General features: G+C 41.8%; 1 protein-coding gene across 2 annotated transcripts in view; it reads right to left on the bottom strand.

Moving 5' to 3' along the window:
* The window catches only part of NR6A1 (nuclear receptor subfamily 6 group A member 1), a 202,397-nt gene that overhangs the window by 10,472 nt on the left and 171,079 nt on the right, over positions 1-20,846 (bottom strand). The window contains exons 4-7 of one of the 2 annotated variants that reach the window (XM_060153299.1): positions 15,377-15,432; positions 7,214-7,368; positions 5,630-5,857; positions 4,067-4,321 (exon numbers count right to left, since the gene is read on the bottom strand). In XM_060153299.1, the coding sequence (XP_060009282.1) occupies positions 4,067-4,321; positions 5,630-5,857; positions 7,214-7,368; positions 15,377-15,432 (694 nt within the window). The remainder of the gene's footprint in view (positions 1-4,066; positions 4,322-5,629; positions 5,858-7,213; positions 7,369-15,376; positions 15,433-20,846) is intronic. The other variant, XM_060153300.1, reaches the window with a different exon arrangement.

Raw genomic sequence — 20,846 nt, 5'->3', positions numbered from 1 at the left:
CAGTCAGCAATTGAAGCTGACACTGTGTAAGTTATGTCCCATTAAGGGGGCTGAAAGGCCCAGTTGTCTCTTTTTCACTCATCTAAATGCACCTACTCCCAGAAGCAGTCATCAGCCACATCCTTAGAGGAATTGCCATCTCAGCACCCACATATAGACTCCAAGGAGAAAAGTAAGACTGCAGCCAGCTCCAGGACACATTCCAGAAAGTCAAACTTTTGAGAAGGCTGAAAAATTTAGTAATGGTAAAGAATCTGGGCTTTAGAGCACAACAGATCTAGATGATAATCTCAACTCCATCTCTTTTAGCTTTAGAGCCTTGAGTTTTCACCTCTCTGAACCTCATGCTCCTTCCTCATGTGTGGAACAGGGTTAATATTAGTACAGTCTCTTAGGGAAGTGGTGAGGACTAAACAAATGTTTGCAAAGCACTTAAGATGGAATTTGGCACAATAAACAGTCTATAATTGTTAGCTACTATCATTATTAACAGCAGCAGCAGCATCACTCGTGTTATCACAGCAAAAAGAAAAGACTGTGTTTCCTGAACCTTACAGCTAGGGTCTTAGCAGGGAAGCTGTGAGGTAACTTTCCAGAGATCTGGCAGAAATGGAGCTAGTGTTCACGAGATAGAAGTGTCCATTAAAGCCCATCTAGTGCAAGGCATCTTCTCCTAAGAGTGAAGGAGTCTTGATTAGGGCCAGGAGCAGTCACTGGCTGGTGCTACAATCTGCTTTAAATCAAATTCACCCGGCTCACTGTCTGATAACAGCCTGATTAAGGAAAATGGGCACCATAAATTTGATTCAATATTTGAGAAGAGAAAAGGAGGTGGTCATGTATCATCTGGGAAAAGTCTTTCATGACAGCAGGAACTCGCTTGCACTCAACAGTTGTGAAAAAGTAAAGGCATTTTGTGGGAGTGGGAGTAACGCCAGAGTAGGCAAGGTAGGGAAGAGCTGTGGCCAATTACAGACTCCATGCTCTCCACAGTCTGGGGACTGCCTTACAGTGATGAACCTGATTCCAAAGGTTCTCGTACTTCCATTTCCTCTGGCCTCCTGGGCAGTTCCACATGCATCTCAGACTCAACAGACCCCAAGTCAAACTCAGAGCGGCTCATCTCTCAACCTGTTCTTCCCAGGCTCCATTATCTTCGCTAAGAGAATTGGTGTCCACCTGCCTGGCAGTATCCCCAACTTTTCCACTCACTGAGGTCTCACTGACTTTACCTCCCTGTCATCTCTTAACTCTGTGCTGCCCTCTCTATTCCCATCGTCACTGCTGCCTTGTCCAGGACTTGTTTATTTTTACCTGGGCTATGGAACAGCTTCCTACACAGCCACTGTCTTCTAGCCTTGTCTATGCAATCCATCCTGAACTTTATAGCCAAAGGGATCTTTCCAAAATGCAACTTGACATGTAATTGCTCTACTTAAAAATGTCCCATGACTTAATACTATTCACACAATAAAATCCGAGTTTTTCTGATTAGCATTTGAGGACCTTCATGACTCGTCTTTCCTGTACCTTTCTCTCCTGGCATTTCTCCCCTAATTTCTCTGCTCTCAGATATATCCTCTCTATACCCTAATCCACAGGATTGCTTTTTGTTATCTGCACAAACCAACCACCCAGAATCTCTAACTTCTAGGACTCTGTGTTATTCCCTGCCTGCCTCTTATTCTCTATATCTACCTAGAAAAATGCCACTTCAAGATGCAGCTCAAATGTCTTTTCCTCTTTGGCAACCATTCCCTGATTATGCAAGTAGAGGTACTCACTCCTTAGTCTATGCTTTCACAGTCCCTCATATGCCCCTCAATCTCCACTAATATCACCCTGAACTGTAGATTCTATCTGCTTCTATTTGCCCCCCAATCCCCTAAACCAAGAATATGGGCTCTCATCTCAGAAACCATGTCTGTATTATCTGTTATCCCAACACCCCTCCTCCAGGCACACACAACAGGTGCTCAATAAATGGGCATGTTGAACTAACATGTTGAAGTTTAACTTGTATTTTTCCATTGAAGGATTCCACAGTGGAGTGAGAGTCCTAACAACGAATCTACATCTTATCCTCAGAACCCACTTGCAAGCTCAGCTGCAACATGTGTTCCAGAGTTAGCACTGTTCAATACAACTTTCTGTGACGATGGAAATATATATATACATCTGCAACTGTCCAATACAGTAGCCACTAGCCACATGTGGCTCCTGAGCACTTGAACTGTGGCTACTGTAAATGAGGAACTGAATTTTCCATTTTAATAACTTAAATAGCCACCTGAGGCTAGCAGCTACTATACTTGATAGTGCAGCTCTAGATTCTCCTTGGTAAGGACGCTTCCTAGAAAATAAAACTAGTTCAGCTGCTAGTTCAGCTAGTTCAGCTGAACTAGCGTTCAGCTAGTTCAGCTGCTACTGGTCCCTGCCTTGCTCTCGGGGCTCAAGGGATTGGAAACAGTGGGATGGGGTGTCTTTCATGAAGCTTAAAGCCACGGAGAACCCTGCATGGCCAGTGATCCTTGCCTACCTGCAGAGGGCATGGGGAAACTCACTATTCTATAGAGAGGGGAGCCCACAGGCTGACTTTGTAGGCAGCCTCAGGCTGCACTGGTGGATTCCAGGCAAATAGGGAGGCCGGGCTCACTAGGCCAGCTCTGCAAACCCTGACAATATTAGAGCAGGCTGACTGCTATACAAACACTCAGTCAGCCCAGAGATACAGAGCAGGAGACAGGAATTTGATGGAAACAATGAATTAGAGGCTCAAGACAAGGGGTTAGGTTATCTGCAAAATCAGATGGCTCTGTTTAAGGACAAAATGTCATCTGGGTTAAAAACTCTGTCATTTATAGATTACCATCAAGCCTGTAAGCATCATTAATAAGGAAATATTAGAAAACCAGGGGGAGAAAGTACCCAGACTCCTCCCTCCCTCAGCTGTGCAAAGGGCCCTTGAAGGTGTTAGAGCTTCGCTCCCAGCCTCAGTCTCAACTTATCTTTACGCCATGGTGATTAAGTGGCAGAGGGAGATGCACCTCAGTCCTGTGTAGAGAAGTTTGGGGGCTGGTACTCTACCTTCTCCAGCTTTCTTCGATGGAGGAACCTTTTCTTCCCTCTCTCTTGGTGCTCTGGAATCCCATGACTTCCATTATTTTAAACTGTCTAATAAAGGTGAACTATTGAAAGGGCTTTTAAATGCGATTTAAACTTTATGTTTCACATGGATAAATCAGTAAGTCAGAAAAATTGTATCAGGAGATCATTCTTCCTGATTTTGGGGTATTACCATGTGCTCCAGGTCTCCAAAGTGAGTGAGGAAAAGACCTGCTCTAGGCAGGGAGGTTAGAAGGATCCTAGCTGGCTGCGATGAAACTTTATGCCAGAAAACATCGAGGAGGAGAGTTTAGTATTTCAGTCCCATTCTCCTATCTCACTGCATCTGAGATACAGTGAAAGAGCCTAGACTTTCAGTTGGGCAGGCATAGGTTCAAATCCAGGCTCTGGGTTCAAATCTAAAACCCTCAAGGGTAGGCCCCTCTGAACTTCAGTTTTCTCATCTATAAAATGGGCATAACAACACCTACAGTGCTGGAGACTGTGACAAAGAAAGATAATAATGTAAAATACCAAGCCCAGTGCTTGGCACACAGTAGGTACCACAATAACTCCTGAGTCTTTTTCTTGGATTGTAAACTACAGCTCAGAGCCCCTCACCTTGTAGGAAATGTTCTTTCCAGATACATTATCTTATCTCAGTAATCTAGATGTGACCAAAATAACAGCTTAGCACTTGCTAAGCTTTGCTGCACATTATCATTTATCCCTCACAACTACCTTGTTGGGGAGATACTGTCATTACCCCACTTTATAAATTCAGAACCTGAGGATCAGAGACTTGACCAAAGTTACAAAGCTAGTCAGCAGCAGAGTGAAGATTCAAGTCCAGCCACGTGTAGCTTTAATGCCCATCCTCTGGAGTGTCAGGGAGCCCTGCCTTGCAGAGATGACAATGGTTTGGTTGCCTGAGACTTTCTCCCCAGCCAGCAGCTCTCACCTATGTAGTTCTTCATCAGAGGGTGAGTACTTGGCGGTGACATCAGCCAGCTCCCCGAAGATCTGCTTGCTGTAAACAGTGAGGGAGGACAGCAGGATTAATTCCTGCCACGTAGAGCTCAGGAGGCACGTGTAATCCTTGATTGAGAGCTCACAGAAGAAAGGCAGTTTCTTGATCCAGGCAATCTGCCTAAAAAGCAGCTCGTCAGCCAGGCGGCAAAGCAGGGCAAATAGCTCTGCTTGAGTCACAGCATATCTGGGGGGGTAGAAACAGGAGAAATTTACTTCTAGTGGCCAGAATGGTGAGGATGGGGGCAAAGGGAGAGAGTACTCCTAAGGGCACAAAGGGTCTCTGGCAGTGGGCTCCTTGCCCTTGACCAAGCATCTCCAGCTCCATTCAATTCAGTTTAATGATAAAGGGACAGGACTGGGGCCAGCAGTAAGCTCAGGGCTGGAGGAGCAGATTTGATAAGAAAAGGTTGCAAAGGGGAAAGGAGGCTTAGAAATTTGTGTAATTATCAGGGAGTATGACTTTTAATGCTCCATGTGTTAGAAGAAAATTCCGTCACTTTTGCACCAGTTTTGGAAATGAGGGCTCCATTAGGGTGAATCTGGTGCCTACTCAATACAGGGATTGGCACAAAAATGAGCCTCGGGGCGAGATGGCTGAAAGAGAAGAGAACAGGTTCAGAAGCTTTTCTTGCTCTCATTGCACCCCCTGGTGGTGCGAGTTCAGGAAAGTAAGCTACTGCGGGATGGAAGGAGCAGGGCATTTCTCATCTCTGGGCTGGAAGGGATAGGGTCCCAGTTTTCTTTCTCTCAAGGCCCCTGTCATGACTCTTCCCCACACCCCCAGAACAGATTTATAAAGGTTTTGGTGGTGGCCTTCTTGTGACAGACATCTGAATTTCCTCTTCTGAAATTGGAAACTAGCTTAAGAAATCTCAGGATACCTTTTGGAGCAGAGGGGGCAGTCTAAGCTTAATAACACTCAAACAGCCTATGCTCCAGGCTAAATGAATAATGAGTAGAGCAATGGGTGGGCTGAATTATTATCTACTCAGGCAGAGCTGACAGGATTGAAAGAGTATTCCTTCCACCCACTCAGGCCTGCACACAGAGCACACGGCCCTAGGCTACTGATGAGTATGTTGACTACGGATACAGACAGGCCACAACCAGTTAGTGCCTTGAGTGCCCTGTTAAGAAGACTAAACTTAATGTATGATTATCCCCAGAATTACACCTCATCTCTGGCACAGAAGCACTCAGACCCATTCCAGAGACTGGCGTACCTCGGCCCAACTAGAAACAAAAGTCCTTTAATCCCAACTCCATAGGGATTGATAAATAGCCCCCACTCTATGAGAAAAGATGCTCAAGAGAAAAATGAGGGAGCACTAACTTCAACGATAAGCAAAGATTTGTCCTCTGATGCTCGAGTCATTGCTTATTATCCCCCAACTCATTCCAAAGCCTGAGGTACAGCAGCCAGGGATGAAGATGGGTGTGGGGTAGGGACCACTTTGAAGCTACAGGGCTAAATAGACCAAGGCTCACTCACCCATCTTCAATCAACATGGGCGTGCCCAATGGCTCCAGGTCCTCGGCTGACACCAGCTGATGAATCAGACTATATGACTGGGGATCCAGGCTGCGAGCTTGTGGGGGCAGAAGTGGAGAGTGGGCAGAATAGCTAAAAAGGTGCGGTATATATTGATAGTGTGGAGGCACAGACATCCCCATGTATTGATCCCTGAATGCCATGAATCCATTTAGTTCCACAGACCTACTGGAGAGAAAAGTCTCATGTCAAGCAGAAACATCGCAGGTCTACTGCCTACTCAAAGGAAGTGAGCTAGGAGGTGGCTCAGGTGTTCTCTGGCCATGCACTCTGTCTTCATTAAGCTAAGGACATAATCAATGGTTACACGCATGTCTCCCCTACTAGATGGGGTCTCTGTGCAAATGTGCATTATGTGTGGCTCACCTCTGGACACCCAGAACTTGGCAGAGCTGTACTGAAAAACACTGGTTAAATGACCTCTCTGTACAGGTGCCACATTTGGAGAGTTTCATAGAATATTCATAGACTATGATGACAAAGGTGAGTGTTTGTATTTTATACTGCTAGGACAACTAAGTCAGAAACAGGCTAAGTGCCTTGCCAGGCCACAAAACAAATCCAGCACCTAGCAAAGAACCTGGCATGGGGCAACAACTCCCTAAACATTCAAAGGAAGGAACAAACTAAGGAACAAACGAATGAATGAAAGTTATAATGAAATATCAAGAGAAAGGAATATTCTTATCTTCCCTACCTTTCTTGGAGAAATCTAACAGTCAACTAGTTTTACCTAGATGACCCCTCCTGTAACAGGGGCTGGCAAACTATGGTCCATGGCCTGTTTTGGTAAATGAAGTTTTATTAGAACACAGCCACACTCATTCATTTACATATTGTCTCTGGCTGCTTCCAGACTACAATGGCAGAACTGAGTAGTTGAGATCTAGACTGTGTGGATTGCAAACCCTAAAATATTTACTATCTGGCCTTTATAAAAAATGTTTCTCAACCCCTGTCCTAAAATAAAGATTTCTGGAGAAAGAAAATCTTCCTTGGTAGCTGATGGCTATATTTCACACCTAACAACTAACTTAAGATATCATTCTAGAACCAAGAGTCTTCAAACTGGTATTTCATGACAGCAGCAAATCTAACTTGAAAAGTTTTCACTGTTTCCTAAAATTTATAATGTGAAAATCTTCACTCTTGCTGAGACAGAGAAATGATAACTTAATTCGATATTGTCAATGTGGTTTTTTTTTAAATGATAAAGTAAGTGAGAGAAAAGAGCTACAATTAAAATGTTATTCTGTTAGGTGAAGAATGTATGGGCACGGATAGCGGCTATAGCACTTTATCAATCTGCGGAAGAAACTGCTGACATTTTCAAGGTCTTTAGCTAAAAAATGGGCTGTAAAATGCTGCTTTGCATCATCGTCACCCCAACCCCAAAAGACTGAGGAAGCAAGAGTACAATGGCTGAGACAGACTGGCAGGAATACCCAGCCCAGCTCAGAGGTTGCTTGTGGGTCCATTCTTTGGGTGATCCCTAGATGATGTTGGGTTTGCCTTGAAGCTCACCTGGAGGACAGTGTGGAGCCTGGTGAGGGCTGGTTGCTCTCTGAAGCCCTGTTCCCAGGGGAACTGTGGTCGCTGTCACCATGGTTGCTCCAGTGAGTGGCCTCTTCCTCAAATTCCTGCCCAGACATAATCCTTTCGATCTCTTCCTCTGATATCTTTGACAAGGAATTGATATATGTTAGACTGGGTGTTCCTTCTTTAGGACTGAGAACTTATTTAAATGTCATGGGGCTTCTTAGAACTCTCTAGAGAGAAAGACAAATTCCCTCCCCTCCACCCACATACTCCAGGTCTCTCTCTCACTAATCTTAGGACAGCTTGGTTGCCTGCCTGCCAGCACTATGGCTCACCATGGCATTCCTTTCGTCCATTCACCCTCCTCCCAGCCACAAAGCCTCTAGGTTCCTCAACACTCCTCTTTGTCCTTAGTCTATTCTTTCCTGCCGCTGAAACACCACTCTTCAATAACAAACTCCTACTTGCCATTTAAGACCCAATTCAAATGTCACCTTCTTTTTGAATCCTTCTATTACTAAGCGCAGACAGAATTTTAGGTCCTTCTTCTATCCACTCATAATTCTGTGTATTCTGAGAGAGGCAGAATACCATAACGGTTAAGAGTTTGAATTTTACACTCAAATCACCTTTGTTCTAATCCAGGTTCTGCCACTTTCTAGTTGTACAATCTTGGGCAAGTCATACAACTATTTAAACCTAAGTTCCTTCACCTGTATAGTGGAGAGAATAATAGTATCTATCACATAGGACTGTTTTGAGGATTAAATTAATATATTATCACATGTTTAGAAAAGGGCCTAGCACATAACAACTATTATGGAAGGCTGACAATGATATCCTGATTATTATTGTTATTTTTATAGCACTTATGGTAATGTATCATAAAAATATCCTCTGTAAGACCTTAGGCTATGACAGGATCTAGAAAAAAGCAGTACTCAAATAAATGCATGTTGGATAAATGAATAAATGTCCACTTACTAAGTACTGACTATATACCTTTGCATGAGATTTCTTAGTAAGAAAGACATTTCTAAGCCTACTGAATAAAAGAAGAAACTGTAGCTCAGACAAGCAAATTGACTTGCCCATGTCTGAGCAGGAGTTTGAGGAAGAGGCCAAAGTAGCCAAGTATTCAGTCCAGTGCTCTAGCTACTATGCCATATAGGGAGTGGACACACACTTCTTCTCTTAAGTGTTTAATCCAGAGTTGAGGCCAAGCTGGCTAAAGTCAGCACACAGAATGAGAGTGAGTGCTGAGGAAAAAGAGCCAGATGAATTTTTGTTTCTTGTTCCTATGGAAAGCCTGGGAGGACATTTTCTCCCAAGTCTGTCTGACACAAACCTACATACTTCTTTGCCTGTGAGGGAACCTTGAGCTGCTCCAATCATAGATATAAATAGGCATTTAGAACTGGAAGTTAGCCAACACAGAGGACTTTGAGGGAAAACGAGAAATGTTTAACTGGTATTCAAGTTGAGTGATTGGTTTTAAATAGTTTGGGTTGCATATTGAATTAGAGGGTTTGTCTTTTTTTATTCAGTCACATGTAGCAAAAAACCCAAATCTTTTCTCTTAGAGGTCCTTATAACACTGAAATCATTGTTTTCATGGAAGTACTTGAGCTTGGTAAAAAGGGCCAGTTATGGTAAAATCAAGCTTATTCCAGCTGGAAGTCAAAGTTGGACTGTACTTGTCTCTCCCTGAGGGTCTCATGGGACACTAAGCAATCATTAATGTATTGAACAGGGGGATGGAACTTGTTGGGAGTGCTTGAATCTGGGTGTAAATCTCATCTGTCATTTCCTAGCTGGGTACTTACTGTTGGGCAAGTCACTCAAGTTCTCTGAGCCTTAGCTCCCTCATTGGTAAAATGGAGATAATACCACTTCCCTCATAGCTCATGATTCCCTCCACTGGGTGCTGGAGCAAAGAAGCATACAGGTTTGAGTCAGATAGACTTGGGAGGTTAATCTAAGATAAAGTTATTAAGTGAAGGTGCACAATAGGTGCTCAATAAATGGAAATTCTATCACTTTTTTTTTTTTTTAAAGATGTTGGGGTAGGAGTTTATTTATTTATTTATTTTTGCTGTGTTGGGTCTTCATTTATGTGCGAGGGCTTTCTCTAGTTGTGGCAAGTGGGGGCCACTCTTCATCGCGGTGCACAGGCCTCTCACTATCGCAACCTCTCTTGTTGCGGAGCACAGGCTCCAGACGCGCAGGTTCAGCAGTCGTGGCTCACGGGCCTAGTCGCTCTGCGGCATGTGGGATCCTCCCAGACCAGGGCTCGAACCCGCGTCCCCTGCATTAGCAGGCAGACTCTCAACCGCTGTGCCACCAGGGAAGCCCACTTCTTATTTTTAATTAAACACGGTTAAGAACTTGGAGATAACAGCTCTTTCTTCCTAACACACCACCTAGAAACAGTAAAAGACTAAAAGGAAAATTATATGCCCAGTAATCAAAACCCCAAAAGCAATGACAGATGAAATAGGTTTTTCTGAGCATCAGCCTCCTCAATTCTGGAGAGAACACAGAGTCTGGAGATGTAAATGACTGAGGATCCCTTGTCATGGTGAGAGAGCCACAGAGGGTACTCAAAAAACATTAGGTAATAGTGAGGAAGGTTTTTCATTGAGGAAATGCTTAAGAATTCTCCCCAATGGATAAACTTTCTATTGTATCTAAGTATAAAAAGAAGAAATACAAATAAGGCCATATATGAAAAGCCCATAGCTAACATCATACTCAGTGGTGAAAAACGGAAAGCTTTTCCTCTAAGATCAGGATCAAGACAAGGATGCCCACTCTTACCACATCTATTCAAAATAGCACTAGAAGTCCTCGCCAGAGCAACAGGCAAGAAAAAGAAACAAAAGGCATCTAAATCAAAAAGGAAGAAGTAAAACTATCTCTGTTCACAGAAGACATATGATCTTATATGTAGATAACTTAAAGATGTCACCAAAAAACTATTAGAACTAATATAAGAATTCAGCAAAGCTGCAGGATACAAAGTCTACATAGAAAATCAGTTGCATTTTTATATACTAATAATGAATTATCTGAAGAGAAAATTAAGAAAACAATCTCATTTACAATAGTATCATAAAGAATAAAATAGGGGCTTCCCTGGTGGCGCAGTGGTTGAGGGTCCGCCTGCTGATGCAGGGGACATGGGTTCGTGCCCCGGTCCGGGAAGATCCCACATGCCGTGGAGCAGCTAGGCCCGTGAGCCATGGCCGCTGAGCCTGTGCGTCTGGAGCCTGTGCTCTGCAACGGGAGAGGCCACAGCAGTGAGAGGCCCGCGTACCACAAAAAAAAAAGAATAAAATACTTAGGAAAAAACTAAGGAGGTGAAAGGATTGTACACTGCTGAAAGAAATTAAAGACATAAATAAATGGAAAGACATCCTGTGTTCACAGATTAAAAGACTTAATATTGTTAAAAAGTCCATACCATCCAAAGTGTTCTACAGATTCAATGTAATCCCTATCAAAATTCCAATGGCATTTTTTTGCTGAAAAAAACAATCCTAAAATTCATATGAAACCACAAAGAACCCCAAATAGCCAAAACAATCCTGAGAAAAAACAACAAAACTAGAGGCCTTGCACTTCCTGATTTCAAAACATATTACAAAGCTAAAGTAATCAAAACAGTAACATACTGGCACAAGGACAGACATACAGAGCCCCCAAATAAACCCAGACTTATGGTCAAAAGATCTTTGACAAAGATGCCAAGACTACACAATGGGAAAAGGAGACTATCTTCAACAAGTGGTGTTGGGGGCTTCCCTGGTGGCACAGTGGTTGAGAGTCCGCCTGCCGATGCAGGGGACACAGGTTCGTGCCCCGGTCTGGGAAGATTCCACATGCTGCGGAGCGGCTGGGTCCGTAAGCCATGGCCTCTGAGCCTGCGCGTCCGGAGCCTGTGCTCCGCAATGGGAGAGGCCACAACAGTGAGAGGCCCACGTACGGCAGAAAAATACAAAAAAAAACAAGTGGTGTTGGGAAAATTGGATATCCATATGCAAAAGAATAAAATTAGAGTTTTACCTTATGTCATATGCAAAAAGCAACTCAGTGTATTAAAGACTTAAACATAAGACCCAAAACACTACAACTCCTAAAAGAAAACACAGAGAAAAAACTTCTTGACATTGGCCTTGGCAATAATTTTTCTTTTTTTAATTGAAGCATAGTTGAGTTACAATATTGTGTTAGTTTCAGGTGTATAGCATAGTGATTCAGTATTTTTACAGATTCTATTCCATTACAGGTTATTACAAGACAATGGGTATAATTCCCTGTGCTATACAGTATTATCCTGTTGCTTATCTATTTTATATATAGTAGTTTGTATCTGTTAATCCCATACCCCTAATTTGTCAATGACTTCTTGAATATGACATCAAAGCAAAAATAGAAATACAGGATTACATCAAACTAAAAGACTTCTGGCAAAGCAAAGGAAACAATCGACAAAGCGAACAGGAGACTTCCAGAAAATTTTTGCAAACTATGTATCTGATAAAGGGTTAATATTCAAAATATATAAGGAATTCCTACAACTCAATAGCCAATTAACTAATTAATCAGCCTGATTAAAAAAAGCAAATACTAGGGACTTCCCTGGTGGCACAGTGGTTAAGAATCTGCCTGCCAATGCAGGGGACACAAGTTCGAGTCCTGGTCCAGGAAGATCCCACATGCCGCAGAGCAACTAAGTGCATGTGCCACAACTACTGAGACTGCACTCTAGAGTCTGTGAGCCACAACTACTGAGCCCACGTGCCACAACTACTGAAGTCCGCCCGCCTAGAGCCCGTGCTCTGCTACAAGAGAAGCTACCGCAATGAGGAGCCTGCGCACCACAACGAAGAGTAGGCCCCACTTGCCGCAACTAGAGAAAGCCCACGTGCAGCAACAAAAACCCAACACAGCCAAAAATAAATAAATAAATATTTTTTAAAAAGTAGCAAATACTTGAATAGACATTTCTCCAAAGAAGACATACAAATACCCAACAGGCATATGAAAAGATGCTCAACGTCACTAATCATCAGGGAAATGGAAATCAAAGCCATAATGAGAAATCACCTCATGCCTATTAGGATAGCCAGTATCAAACAAGCAAGCAAGGAAGCAAGCAGACAAACAAACAAAAAGCTCCAGAAAATAAGAAGTGCTGGAGAGGATGGGGAAAACTGGAACCCTGTGCACTTGGGTGAGAATATATAAATAAAATGGTGTGGCAACTATGGAAAACAGTATGGAGGTTTCTCAAAAACTTAAAAACAGAATCATCATATGACACAGTAATCCCACTCGGTATTTATCCAAAAGAGTTGAAATCAGGATCTTGAAGAGATATCTGCACTCTCATGTTCCCAGCAGCCAAGGCCATGTTCACTTTAGCCAAGAGGTAGAAACAACCTAAAATGTCCATTGATGGATGAATAGATAAACAAAATGTGCTATATTCTATTTACAAAAGCCAGGAAATGGAAGCAACCTAAATGTCCATCAACACAGGAATGGATAAAGAAGGTGTGGTACATACTACTCATGGAATATTACTCAGCCATAAAAAAGGAATGAAATAAAGCCATTTGCAGCAACATGGATGGACCCAGAGATTGTCATACTGAGTGAAGTAAGACAAAGAAAATATCATATGATATCACTTATATGTAGAATCTTAAAAAATGGTACAAATGAACTTATTTACAAAACAGAAATAAAGTCACAGATGTAGAAAACAAACTTATGGTTACCGGGGGGAATGGGGGGGGATAAATTGGGAGATTAGGATTGAGATATAGACACTACTACATATAAAACAGATAACTAAAAAGGACCTACTCTACAGCACTGGGAACTCTACTCAATACTCTGTAATGACCTATATGGGGAAAGAATCTAAAAAAGAGTGGATATATATATATGTATAACTGATTCACTTTGCTGCATAGCAGAAACTAACACAACATCATAAAGTCAACTATACTCCAATAAAAATTAAAAACACAAAGCAAAAACAAACAAAAACCAAAAAATGTGCTACATACATACAGTGGAATATTACTCAGCCTTAAAAAAGAAGGAATCCTGTCATATGCTGCAACATGGATGAAACTTGAGGACATTATGCTAAGCAAAATAAGGCAGTCACAGAAGGACAAGTCCTGCATGATTCCACTTATATGAGGTATCAAAAGTTGTCAAACTCTTAGAAGCAGAAAGTAGAATGGTGGTTGCCAGGAACTGGGGGGAGGATGAAATGAGGAGTTGCTGTTCAATAGGTATAAAGTTTCAGTGATAAGATTAAGAAGTTCTAGAGATCTGCTGTACGGAATGTGCATATAGTTGACACTACTGTACTGTATACTTAACAATTTGTTAAGGAGGTGTATTTCCTGTTACATGTTTTTTACCACACAAAAAAGAGCAGCTATGAATGGAGACCGAAATAAATTAATTTGCAAGACACACATATGACTTGAATAAATGAATAAAAATGTTTGATTTTAAAAAGAGAATGAATGCAGCACACACCCCACACCTGAGTGCATATGTGTACCAAGCTCATGTGACAGAAAACCCTCCCATACATCATCAGCGTATGTCTCAAACCAACTCTGAATTCCTGTCTTTCTCTCATTCCCTCACATTCAATTGGATAAATCCTATCAATTTTACCTATTAAACATTTCTTGAATCTATTCCCTCTCTTCAATCTGCACTATCACTGTTCTACTTGAAACCACACTGTCTATATCTCTCGCCTGGACTTCTGTAAAACCCTTTTAACTGCTTTTTCTCTGCTACCAGTTTCACTGACCCTCACCCAGCTCCTCATAAACAATTTACATGGCTAGAACGATCTTTCCAAAATGCAAATTTGACCATATCCCTCTTTCTACTTAAAACCTTTTAGTAGTTGCCTCTTGGTCTACCCCCATAATTCTTGAATCATGGTCCCTGCCCACTAGGGTACTGAAGGATTCACTTCATGGGTCGTAAGCAGATCCAATTCTCTATCATGATGAAGTTCTTCTGCTGGCCAAGTAAGAACAAGCGATGCAGGCTGGCCCCACAAAGGCTTTACTGAAGGAGCTATAATCAAAGTTAGTTGAAGGCCACTTTTTAGAGAACTGATTCCAAACTCAAGGAATCTGCCTTATCTCCTGCCACTTCACAACATGTGCCCAGTGCTGTAGCCTGAGTGAATGAACTCCTTGCCATTCCTTGAAGATTCCTTGTACAGTCTATTCTGTCTAGCAGGAATAAAAGATGTTTGGGTTTCCACCCCTTCTCAACATAGCTAATTCTTCCTTTTCCTTGAAGACTCAGTTCAAACTTTATCTTCTCCAGGAAGTCTTTCCTGAGTGTCTTCAGTCCTCAACCATGGCTCTGGTCCAAACAGAAAAGAAGCCCCTTCTTTCTGTACTCCCTGGGCAACCTCTGTTATCACCCACTGTATTATGATGTCCGTTTACATATCTGTCTTTCCCACTACACTGAATTTACAGTACAGGGGGCCTGGTACAGAGTAAGTAATACTGAGTAAATGTTTGTGGAACTGAATGGGTATTACCTTCCCTACTTTACAAACAGGCAATCAATGAACTTTCTGCTGAAATATCTTTAGTGACACTGAACAGCAAAGTAGTCTTGCTGATTTCTGCCAGACTAAGTAATTACAACCTTAAGTGATTGACATAAAAGTCCTCTGGGAAATTCCCTGGTGGTCCAGTGGTTAGGATTCCGTGCTCTCACTGCGGAGGGCCTGGGTTCAACTCCCGGTCAAGGAACTAAGATCCCATAAGCCGCGTGGTGTGGCCAAAAAAAAAAAAAAATCCTCTGGATGCTTTAGAACCAGAATTGGATTCATCTTCTGTAAAAATCCTTAGGAAGAGTTGAGGCATGACAAGTGGAGCTTTAACCATTATCTTACATATTTAAGATTTTCAAAGCACTTTCATATCCAGGCTCTAAAAGCAGTTTCACAGTTATGAAAGTAAAGATGGCTCCCCCTAGCAGCAGATAAGAGGATCAAGGTGAGCAGCTACAGGAGCATCTGGAGGCCTGAGCTTTCAGGGTAGATCACAAAGAGTAAGTCCTAGAACTCACCTGGACTGGCCCAATGCTCTTATTCCGGCCTCCAGGCATGCCATCTTCTCTGATTGCTGGAAGGAAACATAAGTTAAGACAGTAAGAAGCATGCCCACAGAAGTCTAGGCACAAAAAGAGAACTTATTTGGCCCAAAGCATAAAGTAGTAATTGGTGAAGCTAAGATTAAAACACCGATCTTTCTGGACCCAAAGCACATATTCTTTCCATCATTCCAGGCTAGCTCATAGGCAGCAGATACTTTTGGGTCCCCAAAGCACTGGATACACACTACACACACTGTATACATTCAATATGCTCAACAAAGATGACAGCCTTATTAATAGTCCTACAGTTACAAATAACCCACCAAGATAATGCATTTGAAGGCCTTGATAAATTCAAGGGGGCGGGGGGGGGGAGATAAAAAGAATACTCCCATTTTAAAATAAAATATTTTTTATTTCTAGTTTAGGTTTGAGACTAATTTGCAGGATGAGGAAAACAGGTTTTTTGTTTTTTAATTACTCAGAATTTTGACCTCATTGGCTCTTTTCTACAAAGGCAGTCAGTAGAGTTCCCTTGCAGTTGATTTCCTACTCATGTAATTCAACAAAAAGAAGCTATTTAGCATTTCCTAACTATAAAAAGCAGACTTTAAATAGTACCAGCCTCATTAACAACTACTAACACTATTACCATCATTGTTTACAGAGTACTTAATACCGGGGCACAGACAAGGAACCCCTGATTTGCAATTACAGAAGGGTTCTGGTGTATGGCAAAGCTTTCTGGAAAATATAACTTCTGAACCTAGTCTTAAAGGATAAATATGATTTATGCAGGCAGGAAAAGGGTGCTCCAGGTTGAGTGGACAGCATACAGAAAAGCTTCAAGTTGAAAGTAAGCGTGTGTGTGTGTGTGTGTGTGTCTGTGTGTGTGACAGAGAGAGGGAGAGAGGGAGAGAGGGAGAGAGGGAGAGAGGGAGAGAGGGAGAGAGGGAGAGAGGGAGAGAGGGAGAGAGGGAGAGAGGGAGAGAAGAGTAGCAAGAGATAAGGCTGAAGAGGCCAACTGGGGCCAGATCATAGAGAGCCTTGGATGCCAGGCTAAGAGTATGGACTTTAGCAGAGGAGCCTGAGGATAAGATGGAATGCAGGGGAGGATGTGGTCATGTTGGCATATTTGAAAAATCTTTGTGATGGCAACTGTGGAAGGTGGCTTGGAGAGGGTAATATTAACAGAGAAGTAATGGCATCATGTGAGAGCAAGCTTTGTTATAATACACCTGGCTCCAAAAAAAATTAACACGCACAACCTGTAAAGTCGTTAGGGCAGGGCTGGTTGCCTCAAAAGCTAAGGGCTCCAAGTCTAACAGTTACCTGTCGTAACTGAAAGGCTGACAGGAAGTTCATTTTCCTTAAAGCAGCCATTATTCTTAGTCTTAGAAGATCACACACTCAGAATTAGACAAGCTCGAGTCTAAATCCAGTTTCTGCCAGGTCTGTGTAATTACAGACAAGTTTTTTTCATCTCTCTGAACTTCAGTTTACTTAAGAATAAAGAGGGCTATTGGAACCTGTCTTATGGGGTATTGTGAGGATAATATATAATTTAGCTAAAGCACCAAGCACAGGGGCTGGCATATGAAGTAGGAGGTAACAGCCTGCTTTACAAGGCTGCTGTGAATTTGGGTCAAGAAACATAGACAGCTAGATATATATTATCTAGATGCATGCTGGTTGTTGTCTAGAAGCTCTCTTTCAACCTTATTTCAAGTTCTAAACATACTTAAAATTCCTCCTCTGCTGTTCCAGGGTCAATGACAGTCTTCAGATACTCATATTTCCAATACTGATATCTCACACGTCTTTGCTTCAGCTCACAGGTACAGAACAAAGATCTGTCACTGGCAGATAGAACACTGACTATTTCTCACTTGATACTCCACTCTCAGTGTCTTGGAGGTGAGGAAGGAACTCAACTTGCTTTCCTTTTTGTTTAAAGGGCCACAAATCTTAAAGATTTACATCTTGCCAATTTCACCTTCTGATATCTAAAAACTCGTGTTGTCCCTCAACCCCACCTGGAGTAAGAAACTCCTATACGTGTTAGATAGTATCATCGGTAAAATTAACCCATGAGGAAAGTATTAGTATTATCACTCCCACTGAACAGATGACTCTAATGCTCAGAAAAATGAAGTATTTTGCTTAGGGTGATAGAAACTAAATATCAGAACCAGACTATCAGATTAAGACCAACCTTCTTTCCAACACTACAATTTCCTGAAGTGTGTGTGCATCCCATTGGAGAAACTAATTTTAGGTGGTGCTTAAACTCTTAATTATACATTTATCCTAATGTGCATTAAAAATACTGATTTGCCATTCACTGAACTGATAAAAATTCCATTTGAAAATTAACTTTGATTTTTTCAAAAATATAATTTAAAGAAGAACATAAACAACTGGTTTAATCAGAGATGGTAACATCTGTTAAGACGGCATGATACTGCCTGAGGTGTGGGCAGCAATACCACATGTCACAGTGCCTCTGTTAAGAACCTGGATCATATTTTAAAACTTATATTCAGATATATGAGATTGCATTTGATCCTCACAACAACCTTAAAAAGTATATACATTATTATTATCCTATGCAGTTTAGACACGAGGAAACGAAAGCTCAAAGAGGAAAAGCAACTTGCTCAAGGTTATTCGGCGAAGAACTGACAGAGCTGGGATTTCAATTTAGGTTTTCTGATTCTAAAGTTGTGCTTGTTCCTTGATGCTACACTGAGCTAAGAGCAAGTTTTTCAGCAGGGCTGAGAGTCTTCTGGTAGTGAAGTTATTAAAATAAAACAACAGAACAAAGGCCTTCTGGGTATAGGATCACAGGAACAGTTCTGTTGCACCTCTCGTCTAAGCCTAAGAGAATGGCACCAGCTATGGTTCTTCTATCTACTCAGAAGAAGCACAAATACTTTTTCTGCTCTAGAACTCATGTACCTACTATTCCTCACTTGCTTAGGCCTGGATAGCCAACCAAACCCAGAAACCAGAAAGGTAGAAAGACATAAAGCTAACTACATCAAAGCGCTGTTCAAAATCCACTGGTGCTTCCCTGTGGTCTATGGGCTAATTAAATACAAGCTCCCTAGCTTGGCATTCAAGATCCTCTGTGATCTGGTTCTTATGGGACTCTCCATCCTCATCTTTAGCCAAAAATGTTACACTGTACCTACAGAGAACTATTTGTTAGTTCTTGAACATGCCATGCTGTTTTACAACACAGTTTTGCCTCTGCACGTGTTGCTGCCTCTATTGAGAAAGAAACTTCACAGTGGAAAAATCTAACACCACCACGTTACCCAAGTGACACCACCTTAACTAAGTGACTCAACTTAAAATGACCAATAATGGGACAAACTTACACCATGTGCTCTAGATAGGATGCACTAAAAGGACACAACATAGCTTTTGTGGCATTCTTGCCAAAACTGCATAACCGCAACCTAATTGTGAGGAAACTGACAAACCCAAATTGAGGGACGGTCTACAAAATAAATGATTTGTTTTCTTAAAAATTGACAATGTTATTAAAGACAAGAAAAGAATGAGGAACTACTTCAGATAAAAGGAGATTAAAAAGACCTAAGAACTAAATATAATGTGTGATTTTGGATTGGCTCCTAGATGAGAAAATAGAAATTGCTACAAAGGACATTGGGATAACAAGTGAAATCTAAATACGGTCTGCAATTAGTTAATAGTATATGTCATGTTAAATTTCCTGATTTTGATAATAGTGCTGTGGTTATGTTAGAAGGAAAGGGGAATGAAATCTGTAACTTACTCCCAAATAGTTAAGAACACACACACGGAAGAAGAGAGAGGGACAGAAGCGGGAGCCATTTTTACAAAGCTCTAAGTTTGTAAGGAGCTTGAACTTCTATTCCTTCAAGATTCTGCTCAAATATTATCTCTCCTTGAGATTTCTCGGTGCTCCATTTTTATCCTGGTAAAGTGATACGGCAATGCCACAGGATCACTGTCTCAACAATGTCGTTCTACAAACAGCAACCTCCTCCAAGCTTTCCTTAACCTTTTCACTTTTGAACTAGTTATCTAGCAAGTTATGAGACAACAAAGTTATGGGAATTTTAAGTATTTTTGCATAATTACTTAACTGATATGAATTCCCCATGTGGCTCAGTGTAGCTTCCTCTTGCCTCTGATGATTTTAACAATATTTCTCCCATCCCATTTCCTACCCTGCCCCCGCCACCACCACAGTCAATTCATCAAACCAGGAAGCATCCTACACTAATTGGGACACGAGAAAAGTAGGACTTGGTCATGGCCCATGAGAGGATCACTGTCTAATAATGGGGGCAGTGGGGGAAACAGACAAGTACACAGACAAAGAGCACAAGGTGATCAGCGTTATGCAGAGAGCAAAAAAGGGCGATGGAAGCACGAAAGGGTTATATGGTGGGGGGTGGTGTCAGAGAAGGCGTCTTAGAGGATGTTACAAATAAAAGCTGAGTCTAGAATGAAAAGTATATATAGTCAGGTGAAGAAGAGGGGGTAGAACATTCCAGGAAGATGAAACCAAATGTGCAAAGCCCCCAAAACATGAAATATCCCCGAGTTCTTGGAGAACTGGATTATGTGGGAAGAGCAGAAGGGAGAGGGAAGGGATGCCAGAGGTCTTGAGAATCATTCTGAGGAGCCCGACTTTACCTAAAGACTGCAAGATGTATGAGGAGGATGTGTTTCGGGGGTATTGGTGTAGTAGTGGGGATGGACAGAAAGGGCCCAGCCTCTACTCACCACACTTATTTAAATCTCCCTCATTGCTTTGCTAATTAATTTCCTTACCAGCCAAGTTCAAGGTCTGAAAAGATATCTATGTCCAGAGATGGGGGGCATAGGCTGAGTGTAGGCTCACACGTGACAGCTGTATTTTTTAACAGTTAATTTTTAAAATTTTGAGGTTAAGTTTAGATTTATAGAACAACTGCAAAAACAGTACAGAGAATTCCCGTATACTCTACACCCAGCTTCCCCTTCTGTTAACTAAGCTTACATAGCCATAGATCATTCATCAAAACTAGAAAATTAACTTTGGTAGAACACTATTCACCAAAGACTTTATTCAGATTTTCCCAGTTCTATTAATGTCCCTTTTCTGTTCCAGAATCCAATCCAGGATCTCACAATGCATGTAGCAGTTATGTTTCCATAGTCTCCTCCAATCTGTGACAGTTGCTTAGTCTTTCCTTATCTTTTGTGACCTTGACACTTATGAAGAGTATTTTGTAGAATGCCAGTTATTTTGAAGAATATTGCTCAATTTGGGCTTGTATGTTTTCTCATGATGAGACTGGGGATAAATCTATCCATCCCTGTGTGTGTATATGTGCATATGTATATGCGTGCCCTTCTTAGTGATCATATCAGGGGGTACATGATGTCAATGTAAACA

The sequence above is a fragment of the Lagenorhynchus albirostris genome, chromosome 7, assembly GCF_949774975.1.
Source record: "Lagenorhynchus albirostris chromosome 7, mLagAlb1.1, whole genome shotgun sequence".
NCBI lineage: Eukaryota > Metazoa > Chordata > Mammalia > Artiodactyla > Delphinidae > Lagenorhynchus > Lagenorhynchus albirostris.
This window is presented reverse-complemented; position numbering and strand designations above follow the sequence as displayed.